At 42.4% G+C, this 15,942-nt stretch overlaps 1 protein-coding gene across 1 annotated transcript; it reads left to right on the forward strand.

The window, feature by feature from the left end:
* Positions 1-5,907: 5,907 nt before the first annotated feature.
* LOC115465059 (aquaporin-5-like) lies at positions 5,908-13,679 on the forward strand. The gene is made up of 4 exons (XM_030195457.1): positions 5,908-6,274; positions 7,423-7,587; positions 10,045-10,125; positions 12,840-13,679. The coding sequence occupies exons 1-4, from the start codon at positions 5,915-5,917 to the stop codon at positions 13,029-13,031; spliced, it is 798 nt and encodes a 265-aa protein (XP_030051317.1). The 5' UTR covers positions 5,908-5,914; the 3' UTR covers positions 13,032-13,679.
* Positions 13,680-15,942: the final 2,263 nt, after the last annotated feature.

The following is a 15,942-nucleotide window of genomic DNA, read 5'->3' on the forward strand; positions in this document are numbered from 1 at the left end:
CCTCCCTTACCTTGTGTGCTGAGCCCCCCAAATCCCCCCAAAACCCACTCCCCACAACTGTACACCATTACCATAGCCCTAAGGGGTGAAGGGGGCACCTACATGTGGGTACAGTGGGTTTGGGGGGGGGGTTGGAGGGCTCCCATTTACCACCACAAGTGTAACAGGTGGGGGGGGGGGAATGGGCCTGGGTCCACCTGCCTGAAGTGCACTGCACCCACAAAAACTGCTCCAGGGACCTGCATACTGCTGTCAGGGAACTGGGTATGACATTTGAGGCTGGCAAAGAGGCTGGCAAAATTTTTTTTTTGGGTGGGAGGGGGTTGGTGACCACTGGGGGAGTAAGGGGAGGTGATCCCCAATTCACTCCGGTGGTCATCTGGTCAATTGGGGCACTTTTTTGAGGCTTGGTCCTAAAAATAAATGGACCAAGTGAAGCCGGCCAAGTGCTCATCAGAGCCGGCCTTCTTTTTTCCATTATCGGCTGAAGCCGGCCATCTCGTAACCACGCCCCTGTCCCGCCTTCCATACCCTGCAGAATCGCCCCCTTTAACTTTTGCCGGCTCTGCGACGGAAAGCAGTTGGAGACGGCCAAAATCGGCTTTCGATTATACCTATTTCGCCGGCTTCAGGAGATGGCCGGTCATCTCCCGATTTGTGTTGGAAGATGGCCGGCGATCTCCTTCAAAAATAAGCAGGTTTGTCTCATTAATCAATGCTTTTGAATATGTTCTGTAATTTTGTTCTTAATAATAGTCTCTACCATTTAGCCCGGCACCGACGTCAGACTCACGAGTCTATAATTTCCTGGATTTCCTCTGGAACCTTTTGTAAAAATCGGCATTACATTGGCCACCCTCCAATCTTCCGGTACCACGCTCGATTTTAAGGATAAATTACATATTTCTAACAATAGCAGCTCATTTTTCAGTTCTATCAGTACTCTGGGATGAATACCATCCGGTGCAGGAGATTTGCTACTCTTCAGTTTGTAGAACTGCCCCATTACATCCTCCAGGTTTACAGAGAATTCATTAAGTTTCTCCGACTCGTCAGCTTCGAATACCATTTCCGGCACTGGTATCCCACCCAAATCTTCCTCGGTGAAGACCGAAGCAAAGAATTCATTTAATCTCTCTGCTATGGCTTTGTCTTCCCTGATCGCCCCTTTTACTTCTTGGTCATCTAGCGGTCCAACCGATTCTTTTGCCGGCTTCCTGCTTTTAATGTACCTAAAAAAAATTTTACTGTGTGTTTTTGCCTCCAAAGCAATCTTTTTTTCGAAGTCCCTCTTAGCCTTCCTTATCAGCGCTTTGCATTTGACTTGACATTCCTTATGCTGTTTCTTATTATTTTCAGTCGGTTCCTTCTTCCATTTTTTGAAGGATTTTCTTTTAGCTCTAATAGCTTCCTTCACCTCACTTTTTAACCACGCCAGCTGTCGTTTGGTCTTCCATCCTCCTTTTTTAATACGCGGAATATATTTGGCCTGGGCTTCTGGGATGGTGTTTTTGAACAGCATCCATGCCTGATGTAAATTTTTGACCCTCGCAGTCGCTGTTCTAAGATTTATTTTTATCGTTCTCATTTTATCATAGTCTCCTTTTTTAAAGTTAAATGCTAACGTATTTGATTTCCTATGTATACTTACTTCAAAGCTAATATCAAATCCGATCATAATAAGATCACTGTTATCAAGCAGCCCCAGCACCATTACCTCCCGCACCAGATCATGCGCTCCACTAAGTACTAGGTCTAGAATTTTTCCTTCTCTCGTCTGCTCCTGCACCAGCTGTTCCATAAAGCTGTCCTTGATTTCATCAAGGAATTTTACCGCCCTAGCATGCCCCCATGTTACATTTACCCAGTCAATATCGGGGTAATTGAAATCACCCGTTATTGTTGTGTTGCCCAGTTTGTTTGCATCCCTAATTTCCTTTAACATTTCTGCATCTGTCTGTTCATCCTGGCCAGGTGGACGGTAGTACACTCCTATCACTATCCTTTCTCCCTTTACACATGGAATTTCAATCCACAGTGATTCCAAGAAGTGTTTTGTTTCCTGCAGAATTTTCTATCTATTTGATTCAAGGCTCGCGTTATTATACAATGCTACCCCTCATCCAATTCGATCTACCCTATCACTAGGATATAATTTGTACCCCGGTATGACAGTGTCCCACTGGTTATCCTCCTTCCACAAGTCTCAGAGATGCCTATTATATCTAATTTTTCATTTAGTGCAATATATTCTAACTCTCCCATCTTATTTCTTAGGCTCCTGGCATTCGCATATAGACATTTCAAATTATGTTTGTTGTTCGTATTTACATCATGCTTAGTACTTGACAGTATTAATTTGCAATCTTTTGTCTGATTTTTATTTTTATTTAAGGACACCTGATCTACTATGGTCTCTTTTGCAACTTCACTATCAGGATACCCTATCTTCCCTGTTTTGGTGATATCTTTGAAAGATACCTTATCCCGAACCATGCACTTTTGAACGACTGTCAGCCCCCCCGTTTCTAGTTTAAAAGCTGCTCTATCTCCTTTTTAAATGCTGAGGTCAGCAGCCTGGTCCCACCCTGGTTAAGGTGGAGCCGATCCTTTCAGAAAAGGCTCCTCCTTCCCCAGAATGTTGCCCAGTTCCTAACAAATCTAAAACCGTCCTCCCTGCACCATCGTCTCATCCACGCATTGAGACTCCGGAGCTCTGCCTGTCTCTTGGGCCCTGCGCGTGGAACGGGTAGCATTTCAGAAAATGGTACCCTAGAGGATTTGGATTTGAGCTTTCTACCTAAGAGCTGGAGAAGTGTGGTAGCCGTGTTAGTCCACTCTAAGGTTATCAATAGAAATCAAACAAAATAAAACATGGAAAAGAAAATAAGATGATACCTTTTTTATTGGACATAACTTAATACATTTCTTGATTAGCTTTCGAAGGTCGCCCTTCTTCCTCAGATCGGAAATAAGCAAATGTGCTAGTCACCCTCCCCTCACCTATCCACACCCATCCTGTTAGAATATCAATGATATGCTTTGATGTCCCCATGCATACCTCCTACCCACCCCCATCCTCCCACCCTGTCAGACTGTCATAGTAATGCTTGAATGTTTTCACTTACAGTATATACACTGTCAGCTAGCACATTTGCTTATTTCCGATCTGAGGAAGAAGGGCGACCTTCGAAAGCTAATCAAGAAATGTATTAAGTTATGTCCAATAAAAAAAGGTATCATCTTATTTTCTTTTCCATGTTTTATTTTGTTTGATTTCTATTGATACCTAAGAGCTTAAATTTGGCTTCCAGAACCTCTCTCCCACATTTTCCTATGTCATTGGTACCCACATGTACCAAGACAGCCGGCTCCTCCCGAGCACTATCTAAAATCCTATCTAGGTGGCGTGTGAGGTCCACCACCTTCGCACCAGGCAGACAAGTCGCCAGGTGATCCTCATGTCCACCAGCCACTCAGCTATCTATATGCCTAATGATCTAATCACTAGCTACAACAGCTGTCCTAACCTTTCCCTCCTGGGCAGCACTTGGAGACATATCCTCGGTGCGAGAGGATAGTACATCCCCTAGTGGGCAGGTCCTGGCTACAGGAGTACTTCCTACTTCATCAGGGTGATGCTCTCCTTCTAGGAGACCTCCCTCCTCCAAGGTAGCACAGGGGCTATCAGACTGGAGGTGGGACTTCTCTATAACATCCCTGTAGGTCTCTTCTATGTACCTCTCTGTCTCCCTCAGCTCCACCAAGTCTGCTACTCTAGCCTCAAGAGAACGGACATGTTCTCTGAGAGCTAGGAGCTCTTTCCATCGGGCACACACATATGACATCTCACCAACTGGGAGATAATCATACATGTGACACTCAATACAAAAGACTGGATAGCACCCCTCTCGCTGCTGGACTGCTGACTCCATCTTAGTGTTTTTGAGTTTTTCAATAATTTAAAACTTGCTACAGTATTAAGGATATTATCCTAATATAAAAGTGTCTTTTAGTTTATATAGTATATTGTGTGATTTATTTAGTGTTTCCTTCTTAGATGGTAATGAAATGTATTTAAAACTCTGCAAGAGCACTCCTTGCTTGTTATTCTAATTACAATAACTGACTATAAATGAAGAGTTGTCCTAGGGGTGGGCATGTGTTGGCGAGGGTGAGTGGGAAGACTAAACTAGATTCTGCAGTGCCTGCTAGATCTGTTACTGCTGTGGTACAAAGTTTTTAAAACTAAGTAGAAAAGACTATGGAGACTAGTTGATAAAATTGCTTTTTATATTTTTATTTTGCCTAACACTAACCTACAATTCCTCCTTTAAACCCCAATCTTTAAGTTCCCAAAGCACAAAGCAAAGTAGCATTCACTTACCAGAGAAATGTCCTGAAAACCCAACTGTCTGAGTGTGCCCCGAGGACAGGATTGAGAACCCTTGTAGTATGCTTATTTAAAAATTTGATTAATGTCACTCAGGAATGTTTCCCTAACATCAGAATATAAGCGTTGCCATACTGGGACAGATCAAAGGTCCATCAAGTCCAGTATTCTGTTTCCAGCAGTGACCAATCCAGGACACAAGTATGTGGCAAGATCCCAGAACAGTAAAACAGATCTTATACTGCTTATCCTAGAAATAAGCAATGGATTTTCCCAAGTCAATCTTAATAATGGCTTATGGACTTTTCTTTTAGGAAATTATCCAAACCTTTTTAAAACCCTGCTAAGCTAACTGCTTTTACCACGTTTTCTGGCAACGAATTCCAGAGTTGAATTACATGTTGAATGAAGAAATATTTTCTCTGGTTTGTTTTAAATTTACTACTTTGTAGCTTCATTGCATGCCCCCAAGTCCTAGTATTTTTGGAAAGAGTAAAGAAGCGATTCACATCTACCTGTTCCACTCCACTCAGTATTTTATAGACCTCTATCATATTTTTCCTCAGCCATCTCTTCTTCAAGCTGAAGAGCCCTAGCCACTTTATCCTTTCCTCACAGGGAAGCCATCCCATCCCATTTATCATTTTTGTCACCTTTCTCTGTACCTTTTCTAATTCCACTATATTGTTTTTGAGATGCAGCGACCAGAATTGCACACAGTATTCGAGGTGTGGTCACACCATGGAGTAATACAAAAGCATTATAACATTTTCATTTTAGTTTTCCATTCTTTTCCTAATAATTCCTAACATTCTATTTACTTTCTTAGACACTGCTGCACACTGAGCGGAGGGTTTCAACATATCAACAATGATGCCTAGATCCTTTTCCTGGCGGTGAAGCCTAATGTGGAACCTTGCACCACGTAGCTATAATTTGGGTTCCTCTTTTCCATATGCATCACTTTGCTCTTGCTCACATTAAACGTCATCTGCCATTTAGATGCCCAATCTCCCATTCTCCTAAGGTCCTCTTGCAATTTTTCCCAATCCTTTTGCAATTTAACATTGAATAACTTTGTGTCATCAGCAAATTTAATTACCTCACTAGTCATTCCCATGTCTAGATCATTTATAACTATATTAAAAAAGCAGCAGTCCCAGCACAGACCCCTGGGGAAGAAATTTTCTCTCCCTGGCATGACCTGATGGATAGGAATGTATTGCTACTTTGAGCAGTTCTAGAAATCCAGGTAATATTTGTCATTATCAAGGAATCTGAACTGCTTTCAGATTTACAAGTTAGGGAGGTGTGAGTCCTTTGGAGCAGGAGAGAGGTTTTCCTTTGATAGACAGGGGTGGGACATACTGGCTTCTCTGTTCCACCCTCCAGCTGGAACTGCTTACCTGCTTGCCCAATATATAAAATCCTGCAGCACTCAGGCCAAAAGTCATAACACATGAAACTGGAGAAGAGAACCATTTCCTAAGACTCTTTTGCTTCCCAATCTTAGCAGAAGCAATGAGGGAGCTTTGCACAGGGCCCTTCACCCGGGCTTTTTTTTCCGAGTTCATTGGTACTATGGTCTTTGTCTTTTTTGGCCTGGGCTCAGCCCTCCAGTGGCAGTCATCGCTGCCAAGCATCCTACAGATCGCCATGACCTTTGGACTCGGTATAGGCACCATGGTACAGGCTGTGGGGCACATCAGCGGGGCCCACCTCAACCCAGCTGTCACTTTGGCGTTCCTGGTGAGTTCCCACATCTCCATCCTGCGTGCCTTCTCCTACGTCTGTGCCCAGATCCTGGGAGCGCTGGCAGGAGCTGCTCTGCTGTATGAGTTTACACCACCAAGTGTGTTCGGAAATTTTGGGGTCAACATGGTAAGAATTTCATTGATATTGTATTTTCTCAGTGGAAAAAGCATCTGAGTAAGGTTAAAGCAAACTACTACTACTACTTAACATTTCTAGAGCGCTACTAGGGTTACGCAGCGCTGTACAAATTAATAACTAAGGACGGTCCCTGCTCAGAAGAGCTTACAAACTAGTAATAGAAATCTAATATCAACATTTTTGGAAATCTGACACATGCAATGATAATAATTTGTATCACGTTTCCCTTACAAACAGAATCAAAACGTGATTTATGAGCATTCAGAGTGATTAGCCTGGTGGGTAGGGATAGTACTTTAAACTTGAAGATTGGCTCGCTGTATAGCCTTGGGCAGATCACGTAAACTTCTTGTCCACAGAATCTTACCAAATTATTTTTGAAGCAGCTTTATTGGCAAAAAGACATTGCTTGAAGAAGAACTGTTTCCTATTTCAGCTGGTTAATCTGGGTGCAGTCCTTTCCTTGCAACAGCTGAGGCCATATTTCACATTTCATCATTACCTGATATATCACAAATACTGAGAAATATCTATGTGGTTTATAAAGTCCACATCGCTCACGTCACCACCTGTCTTGTGGCTTCTAACTTTCCTTTCTGCTGTGCCAGGCTAAGGGAATGCAGTGCAAGGGGACTGGCAGGGGAAGGTGATTTGCCCCAAGGTCATAAAGAATATTAGCATCAAATGACAGATCTGTGCTTGGCTTCCGAACTCTTAGCCCTGTGCTCTAACAAGGGAACCTCACCCCCTTGATTGGTTTCTTTGGTAAAGATGAGAGGATATCATACCCATGGCTTCAATGTGTAACATGATAATAGTTACTCCGAGCATAGCATAACAGGTAAAGCATGCCACATAGCTGCCTTTTCAGTGAAGCATTCCTCAAATATGTACTATGTGGTCAGACTTACGATTAGTATTTATAATCACGGTGTAGAATTACATTTATATGTTTACTTTACCCATTAGAGTCTCTTAGCCAAAGTGATAAAGGTAGCTGAGGTTTTGGAAGTAAATACATTGGTTGCCCTGTGCTGGGGAAGCAGCAAACCTCAGCTCAACTTGGGTTTGGAGTGGTAAGGAATTTTCAGCCCTATTTGACGACAGTTTATAATGAAGGTTTTATTTTTCTGCAGCTGAGTAACAACACGTCAGAAGGACAAGGTTTTGCTGTGGAGCTCATTCTGACCTTCCAGCTGCTTCTCTGTATTTTTGCCTCGACTGATGGTCGCAGAAACGATAACGTTGGGTCTCCATCTTTATCCATAGGTCTTTCTGTCATTGTAGGACATTTGGTGGGGGTAAGGATTAGTTTTTATTCACATACTGTATGCTTCAGATTTCTCAAGCAGTACAAGGGACTTACATTTATAGATCATCTCCACTAGAGGCTATGAAGGTGTATACTAGCTCTGGGGAGAGTTCACAGCTGCGACCTAGCCTAAAAGGCAATTCTATAATGTGGGCATATAGTTACACATGCTATACCAGTGTAAGTGCCGAGATAATTGGGGAATTTGAGCATACGTGCACTATGCACTATTCTATAAAATAACACGTGGCATGGGTTAATATGGGCCAGGATAATAGTATTATCAGCATTAACATGTAACTGCAAGGGGGTGTACACATGGGCAGAATATGGGTGTGACTCCAAGTTATGTGTAGAACTTATAGAATATGATGGGGCCCTTTTACAAAGCTGCAATAAGCACTAATGCAAGCTTACCGCAGCAAAAAATGGTGTACTACAGGACGCTCTGAAGTATGCCACGGTAATTTTGCCAAGTGCACAGGCTACCCATGCATTAATAAATATTTTTAATTTTTTGGTGCAGGCCAGAGACTGGGCGTGTTTTCCATTAATCGTTTAGTGCAGCTACATTGTTGTGCATTAAACGATTAGCGCAGATTTAGTGCGAGAGTCTCTACTGCCTACAAAATAGGTGGCGGTAGGGGGCTTCATGCACTAATGGCCACATGCAAATGTGGAGGTCAAAAGAGTAGTGTAGACAACCAGACACTTCCCAGGATGGCGATGGAGTCAGATAATGTCATAGATAGGACTTATTGTAAAAAAACCACTAGGCGACTCGACACGGCACCATGTTTCGGCAAAGCGCCTGCCTCAGGAGTCTTTTTACACAACACAGCAAATCTAGTGAAAAGTCAATATATCGCTGAGATTAGACAGTCTTGAGAAAGACAGGAATGCAGCTCAGGATAATAATAAAATAGTAAAATAGGTGTTTATCGATCATGCCTGTTGTTAGCAGATTTTACTATTATCCTGACCCGCATTGAATATCCAGTTTAATTTTGGCCAGTTCCAACTTAACCGGCCAAGCCGATATTCAACACAAGCTGGTTCAGCTGGAACCATCCAAATATAGGCCTGTTATTGATGCGGCCAAATTTGGCTGCCAAACTTAGCTGGTGATGTGCCGAAAATTGGCGGATAATCGGTTATATTGCTTGATATAACAAGCTATCTGCTGGGTGCTAACTGGCAATATTCAGTGGGAGATAGCCGGCTATCTCCACTGAATATCGACTGATAGCTGGCTAAGTACTATTTAACTGGTCAGGTGTCATTTCTGGCTGGTTAAATGGTTTTGAATATTGGCCGGCTAGTCTTTTCACTAGCGGAGGATTTCAAAGGGATGGTGTATGGCTGTGGGAAAGATACCAATCACTATGGACCTAACTTATGACAGAAAAGGGAACTGTGAGGAATAGGAGGGCAGTGCTAACTACTGATTTGGTCATGCCTCAGAGGGTTTTTCTGACTTCCTAGGAAACAACCCCCCACTGAAGAGGGTTCCATTACTCTTGGTAAAATATTAGATTATATTTTTGGGCAGACTGTAGACAAGAGACAGCACATTAAGGCAGAAAAATAAACCCTGAATGTACAGGCTTCCATACTGATAGTGGAAGAAGGCACACTCTAAAATGGTGGTTATAAAATCTGATTCTGGAAAGTACCTAATAGGCCAGAACGTTTGAGGTAATCGAAATATACACATTAACCTGGTTCTTGGACCAAAAGGGCAATTTTATAACTAGGTTCTGAGGTTAGATGCCCCCATTGTGGACATATATGTGCCAAAAAGTAGTACTTAACGTGTGTAAGCACCCTAAGCGCTATTCTATAAGGGTGCACCTGAGTACTATAATGCGGGAATGCCAGGGGGTGTACACCTGGGTAGAGCATGGGCGGGACATGATCCTGTATCCAAGTTACACCAGCTCTAAGCCAATACCGGCTTACGCTAGCATTCTATAATGGAATCTGGGCGTCAAGAGGCCCTTGTAGAATTGGTTCTCGCCACGAGGCATCTAGCATTCACAAGGAAGCACCCACTTCTAGAATTGCTACCCAAATGTTTACATACAATTCCGGAGTGAAGGAATAGCCTAAAGTTAGTGCAACAGCCTGAGAACTTGGTGAACTGGGTTCAATTCCCACTGCAGCTCCTTGTGACTTGGCAAGTCACTTAACCCTCCATCACCCCAGGTACAAAATAAGTACCTATATATACACCAATTTCACTGTAACCACTATAGATCAAATACCATCCCCTCTCCCTACTGCACAAGGAGCATTAAGTGTGGAGAGAATATTCTCCTCTTAATCTCATTAAGTAAGAAACGCAGTGTGGAATACATCAAAATCTACAGTTGTGAATGAAATAACCACTGATAAAGAGAGATAAATACAGAACAGCATTTAATAAAATCCATTTGTTCCTTAGATATATTTTACGGGCTGCTCCATGAATCCTGCGCGATCCTTCGGCCCTGCAGTGATAGCTGGAAATTTTGATGTACATTGGGTAAGGATCTATTATCTACTGCTTAAGGAATAGATGAGGACATGGGAGACTACAGAAAGAATCCCGAATTATGTAGATTTTCTTCTAATTTAAGTGTGATGAAGGTCAGGGAGCAGTAAAGGGTTGTAAGACAAGGGTCATGAGGCAGCTGTGCAACAACAAAATGGGTGTACAGTATTCACTATTATAATTAAAGGAAATAGTGTAGTGGTAAAAGGAAATGGTAGGTGGGGATGGCATTCCATTCCATGGCAGGAGATTTGGCTCTTCTGTTGTGTTCAAAACAACACACACACACACACAAAAATAAACAACAACAAAAATTGTTGAATAGGAAGGAGAAAACTACACACATGAAAATCTTCAAATACCAGTTAACCAATCCAATTAAAAGAGAAAAGAAATTTAGTCTGAAGAAATTTTCTAGACAAAGAAACAATTGAAGGGGGAAACAAAAAAAAAAAAAACTGAGAACAGTTATTCCCTGCAAAAACGGGTGATCACAAGGGAGCCGACAGCCATGCTTAATCACAGTGGGGCTGCTTTTGAAATCTTCTACCCTAAACACTCACTTCAACAGAGCAATCAAAAACAAAACAAAAAATTATTTCTCAAAGGAAGATTTTGAAAACATTTATAAATAACTGCTTTGAGTGTGATTTCATAGAAAAATGGCTTACATACTATTGAGAAGTACATTTATATCAGCAATTTTAGCCCATAAAATGATTTTGTGGTTTGATGTGAAAAGAGTGGAGGAGAGGAGAGGAGAGAGCTCATGGATAAATTTACTAACATGCACTAATTTCTTAGTGCATGCTAATGTTGTTAACATATGTTTGTTTATTTATTTATTTAAAAACATATTCCGCTCTGTCGCAAGAAGTTCTAGGCAGTTTACATAATTACACATAGTAATAAAATTGTTTTTCATACGTTAAACAAATAATTCTCACTCATTCTAAAAAAAAAAAAAATACATAGACTAGCAATTACCAGACATTTGCTCATCAATAATTGTCATGAATGCTCAGACTGGATGCCATACAATAATTAAACATGTCTGAAATTAATTAAACTCTTTCAAAAGCTTGAATAAATAGTAGCGTTTTAAGTTCTTTTCTGAACTCCATCAAGTCCTGCATTATTAAATAGATCTCGTTGCATAACCTGGGACCTATGGTAAGTAATGCATGTTAATGTGTTTTAGTGCACGGAAGAGTCTTTCAGCAAATCTAACTCTAAGGGGTCCTTTTACTAAGCCACATAGGCGCCTGCATGCGCCCAACGTATGTCAATTTGGAATTACCACCTGGCTACCGCATGACCCGTGTGGTAATTTTATTTTTTATATGCATCCACTACACGTGCCGGGAAATATTTTTATTTTCCAGCGCGCGGGCGGTAATCGGCATTTGAACGTGCGTTGACCATTACCTCCCAGTTAACCTGTGAGACCTTACCACTAAGTGAATGCAATGGGGTAAGCCCAGGACTGGATCAACCCTTACGGGTGAATCTGGAGCTAGTTGGCAACCCTATCTGGGACCAAGAAACTATGGCAGAAAGATACAGAAATATTTCCCATCATTTTGGGTGCCACAGGCTTGATCAAAAAGAACTTCCTAGTGCACCTGAATAAATTGCCTATCCATGTTACATCTTATGAACTCCAGCAAGAAATTCTCTTTGGCACAATGCAAGTATTACAGCGGACATTAGCAGTAAATTTGAGAGACTGAGATCATACTCCACATACCCTGGTTTGGGAGTGAGGTTCATCCCTGTCATGTTATGTACAAAACTAATCCTTTTAGAAAAATTGCCATGAGATGAAACATAAGAAAACTGAGGACCCTGGGCTAGGCCTTAACTCGATTAGGCTCCAATAAGGAATCTGACTCCTCACGAAGCCCCCACACCTGCTCACAAGGGTCTCTGGCTTATAAAAGGGAGGGCAGTACCATTGAAGTCATTCCTAGAAGGGAGATGCTGTAACTAGATGGCTTGTACCTTCTCTCTGCTCTAACTTGATATGGTCCTGGGCGCCAGTGGCATAGCCAGCCAGCCAATTTAGGGTAGGCCCGAGACCAAAGTGGGTGGGCCAAAAATTTAGTCTTCGGCCCTCTCCCTCCTGGTGTCCCCCCCCCCCCCAAGGTAAACAAAATACCTGTGCTGGCAGAGATCCCCAAGCCCCGCCAGCTGAAGACCTCCTCCCCACTGAAGAAACTTACATTTTGGGCAACTGGGGGCAGTGGATCCAAGCCACTGCTGCCAGCCACCGGCCTCCATGTGTGCTCAGTTTCATGCATGTATGAAAACTGAGCATGTGCAACGGGGAGTGCTGGCAACTGGCAGCAGCAGTTCAGGGACACTGCCACTGGCAACCCAAGGTATAATTTATTTCAGCAGAGAGGAGGTCTTTTGCCTGGCAGGGCTTAGGTATCCCTGCCAGCCACACTAAGGGAGAAGAAATTTTGGGTGAGCTTGAGCCCAAAATGGGTGTGCCCTGGCTCACTCATGGCTCCGCCATTGCTGGGTGCAAGAAAATATGGGACTAATGAGAGTCCTGCAAAGATTCTTACACATAAATCTTCGCAGAAACGCACCCCAAGTTTTATGGTAGCACAGCATATGTACTTTATTAATGATAATACTGTGTAAATAACTTGAGTCACAAATCCCTAACTATCCTTTCTTCTTTGTGTCTACAGATCTTTTGGATAGGACCTCTGGTAGGAGCTGTCCTGGCCTCTTTAACTTATAACTACTTCCTGTGTCCTCAGCCACTAACTTTTAGAGAAAGGTTTGCCATTCTTAAAGGAACATTACGATTGGAGGAAGAGGAGTGGGAAGAGAGGAAAGAGCAGCCAAGAAGAAAGTCTATGGAGCTCCGTCCTTTGTAATGCTGTCTTACGATCTCAAGACTGTAATACTCACTCTGTGAATGAAATCTTTATCCCTTTGAGCTATGAATCAAACATGACTCATGATGAGTCTGGTAAACAGTGTCAGTGCACGTAACATGCAGAAACATGCTCTAGAGCTGTTCCTCAAAACAGGGTAGTAAAACCAACTGACGTTATTCTGAGCTCAGATGAGAAAAGGGGGAATGTCAGCAGCTGCTCTCATGAATAGTTGCCACAAAACTAATAGACCAAAAAATAATGAGCAAGCCAGGAACTCAAACATGCAATCATGGGAATTGTGGCACATCTCAATCAGCGTGCCTCTATACCTGTCCTGTCTCAGCAGCTACACACACAGAGAACATAAAAAGTCAAAATTCAGAGGTCAGGGAGTGTGCCAAAGACAAAAGAAATGCTTTAATCCTCTTCCCTGAAAAGTCACACCAGAGTACTCATACATATCTGATCTTTTAGCATCATTACTTTTACATTTTACAGCTGGCCATGAGCCATTTTTTATTTTAGACGTGAGTGGTTTTCCTTAAAATTTCAGTATCACTTTGTGGTGAGCTGGTACAGATGCTGAAGGATTCTACAAGCTGTCCGTTAATTAGGTAGCATAGTAAAGGCTGACCGATAAAGACCTGCAAGAGATGCCCAGAGTTGTATCCAGCACTCTGTACAGATTCCATTTCTTGATTAAAAGCTGACCTACAAGAAGCCACCTAAAGTTAGGCAGCAAACACATTCACACATATATGACAATAATCCAACTATGTGTTATTCTCTAAGTACACACATGTCTTTGATAGTGTGTAGTCTGCAAGTGGGTGTCCACATGGACTCAGTCTGGAAGGAGTATGAGCCGGACACACACTTATGTTACGAATCTAGATGTGAGTGTTTATATCAGACCTATGACTGGCATAATTGCTTGTGCCTAAACACATATGTTTAAGAAGGCCTAGTCCCCAGGTTCAACATAATTAGAATTATTCCCTTACTATTATATGATCCAATTGACTCTAACTACACCTTATTATTTTCTTATTTACTAATTATTTTTCTTATTTACTACTGATTAATTGTTAATTATATCCTACTTCAATACCCATCGTTGTTCAACTGTTATTTCTATTCTGCTTAATTTGAAAAAATTGTATTTCTTGCATTGTAACTTACTACAGTGTTATTGTAAGCTACTTTGAGCCTGCAATCAGTGGGAAAAGGTGGGATACAAATGTGATAAATAAATAAATAAATAAATATGTATTTTGGAAGAATTCTATAAATGGCACTCAAAAATCTGCAAGCGAATAGGGCTTAGAGCTGATTCCCATACTATAGGCGCCAGACTTACGCTTGTTGAAACCTGGTGTGGATGCTGGCAGCTAAGTTAGGTGCACTGAGGCAGTATTATGTAACTAAGCATGCAACTTTTCAGAACACCCCTGACATGCCCTGTAATGTGCTAGTAGAATTAGACTTCATGCCTTATAGAATAGCGAGCAGCCAGACTCACGCTCAAATCCTAGTTGGTGCCAATTAACATCAACATTTGGTTGTTAGCACCTGATTATTGGTAGTTAGGAGATTGTTACTCAGTGAGTTTGCACGCACATCTTGAGCACGGTGGGCAAATCTGGGTACCATATATAGAATCCAGTGGTTCCTTTATAGAATAGGCTTCAAATAGGTGCCCTCTAGGTGTGTAAATATTTATTTTATTTTTATGACATTTGTATCCCGAATTATCCCAAACAGAGTTCAGGTTCAGTGTGGCTTACAATCCAATTATAAGCAGGTACTACCTCTGTCCCTAGAGGACTCACAATATTGGTTTTGATACCTGAGGTAATGGAGGGTTAAGTGACTTACCCAGGGTCACAAGGAGCTGCAATGGGAATTGAACCCAGGATGCTGGGATCAAAGTCTGCTACAATAACCATTAGGCCACCTCTTCATAGAATTGCCCTCCACGGGGGCAATTTTCACATAATCCAGGCACTTAGGGCTAGATTCTATTTATGGCACCTGAAAATTCTGCATGGAAATAAATACGCCTAGGCGTATTCTCTAAAGTAATCTACATTTTATAGAATAGGCTTACATTTCCATATGGTGTATAGAATATGCCAAGCGCCAGTCCAAGCAAGTAAATTTAGTCACTGTGAATTACGCCAACTAAAACCTGGTGTAAATCCAAATGCCTAAATTAGGCTCATAGATTTTAGAAACACCCATGACCCACCCATTCCACGTCCATTTTTCAACTATGTGACAGAATTTATGCACACCACGTTACAGAATATGCTTAGTGCTGATAATTGCTTGTTAACATCCAATTATCAACACTGATTAGCTACTAATTGGTAACGGAATTCAAACATGCGTGGGATAAACATAAAGGAATCCTGTGCAGAAGAAAGGGATCCTCAGGAGTTTAGCCTAGAATGGGTGGCAGAGCTGGTGGTTGGGAGGCGGGGCTAGTGTGGGCAGACATATACGGTCTGTGCTGGGGCTGGTGGTTGGGAGGCGGGACTAGTGCTGGGCAGACTTATACGGTCTGTGCCGGGGCTGGTGGTTGGGCGGCGGGGATAGTGCTGGGCAGACTTATACGGTCTGTGCCAGAGCCGGTGGTGGGTGGCAGGGATAGTGCTGGGCAGACTTATACGGTCTGTGCTGGGGCTGGTGGTTGGGAGGCGGGACTAGTGCTGGGCAGACTTATACGGTCTGTGCCGGGGCTGGTGGTTGGGAGGCGGGGATAGGGCTGGCCAGACTTATACGGTCTGTGCACTGAAGAGGACAGTACAAATAAAAAAAGTAGCACATATGAATTTATCTTCTTGGGCAGACTGGATGGACCGTGCAGGTCTTTTTCTGCCGTCATCTACTATGTTACTATGTA

The sequence above is a fragment of the Microcaecilia unicolor genome, chromosome 3 (genome assembly GCF_901765095.1).
Source record: "Microcaecilia unicolor chromosome 3, aMicUni1.1, whole genome shotgun sequence".
NCBI lineage: Eukaryota > Metazoa > Chordata > Amphibia > Gymnophiona > Siphonopidae > Microcaecilia > Microcaecilia unicolor.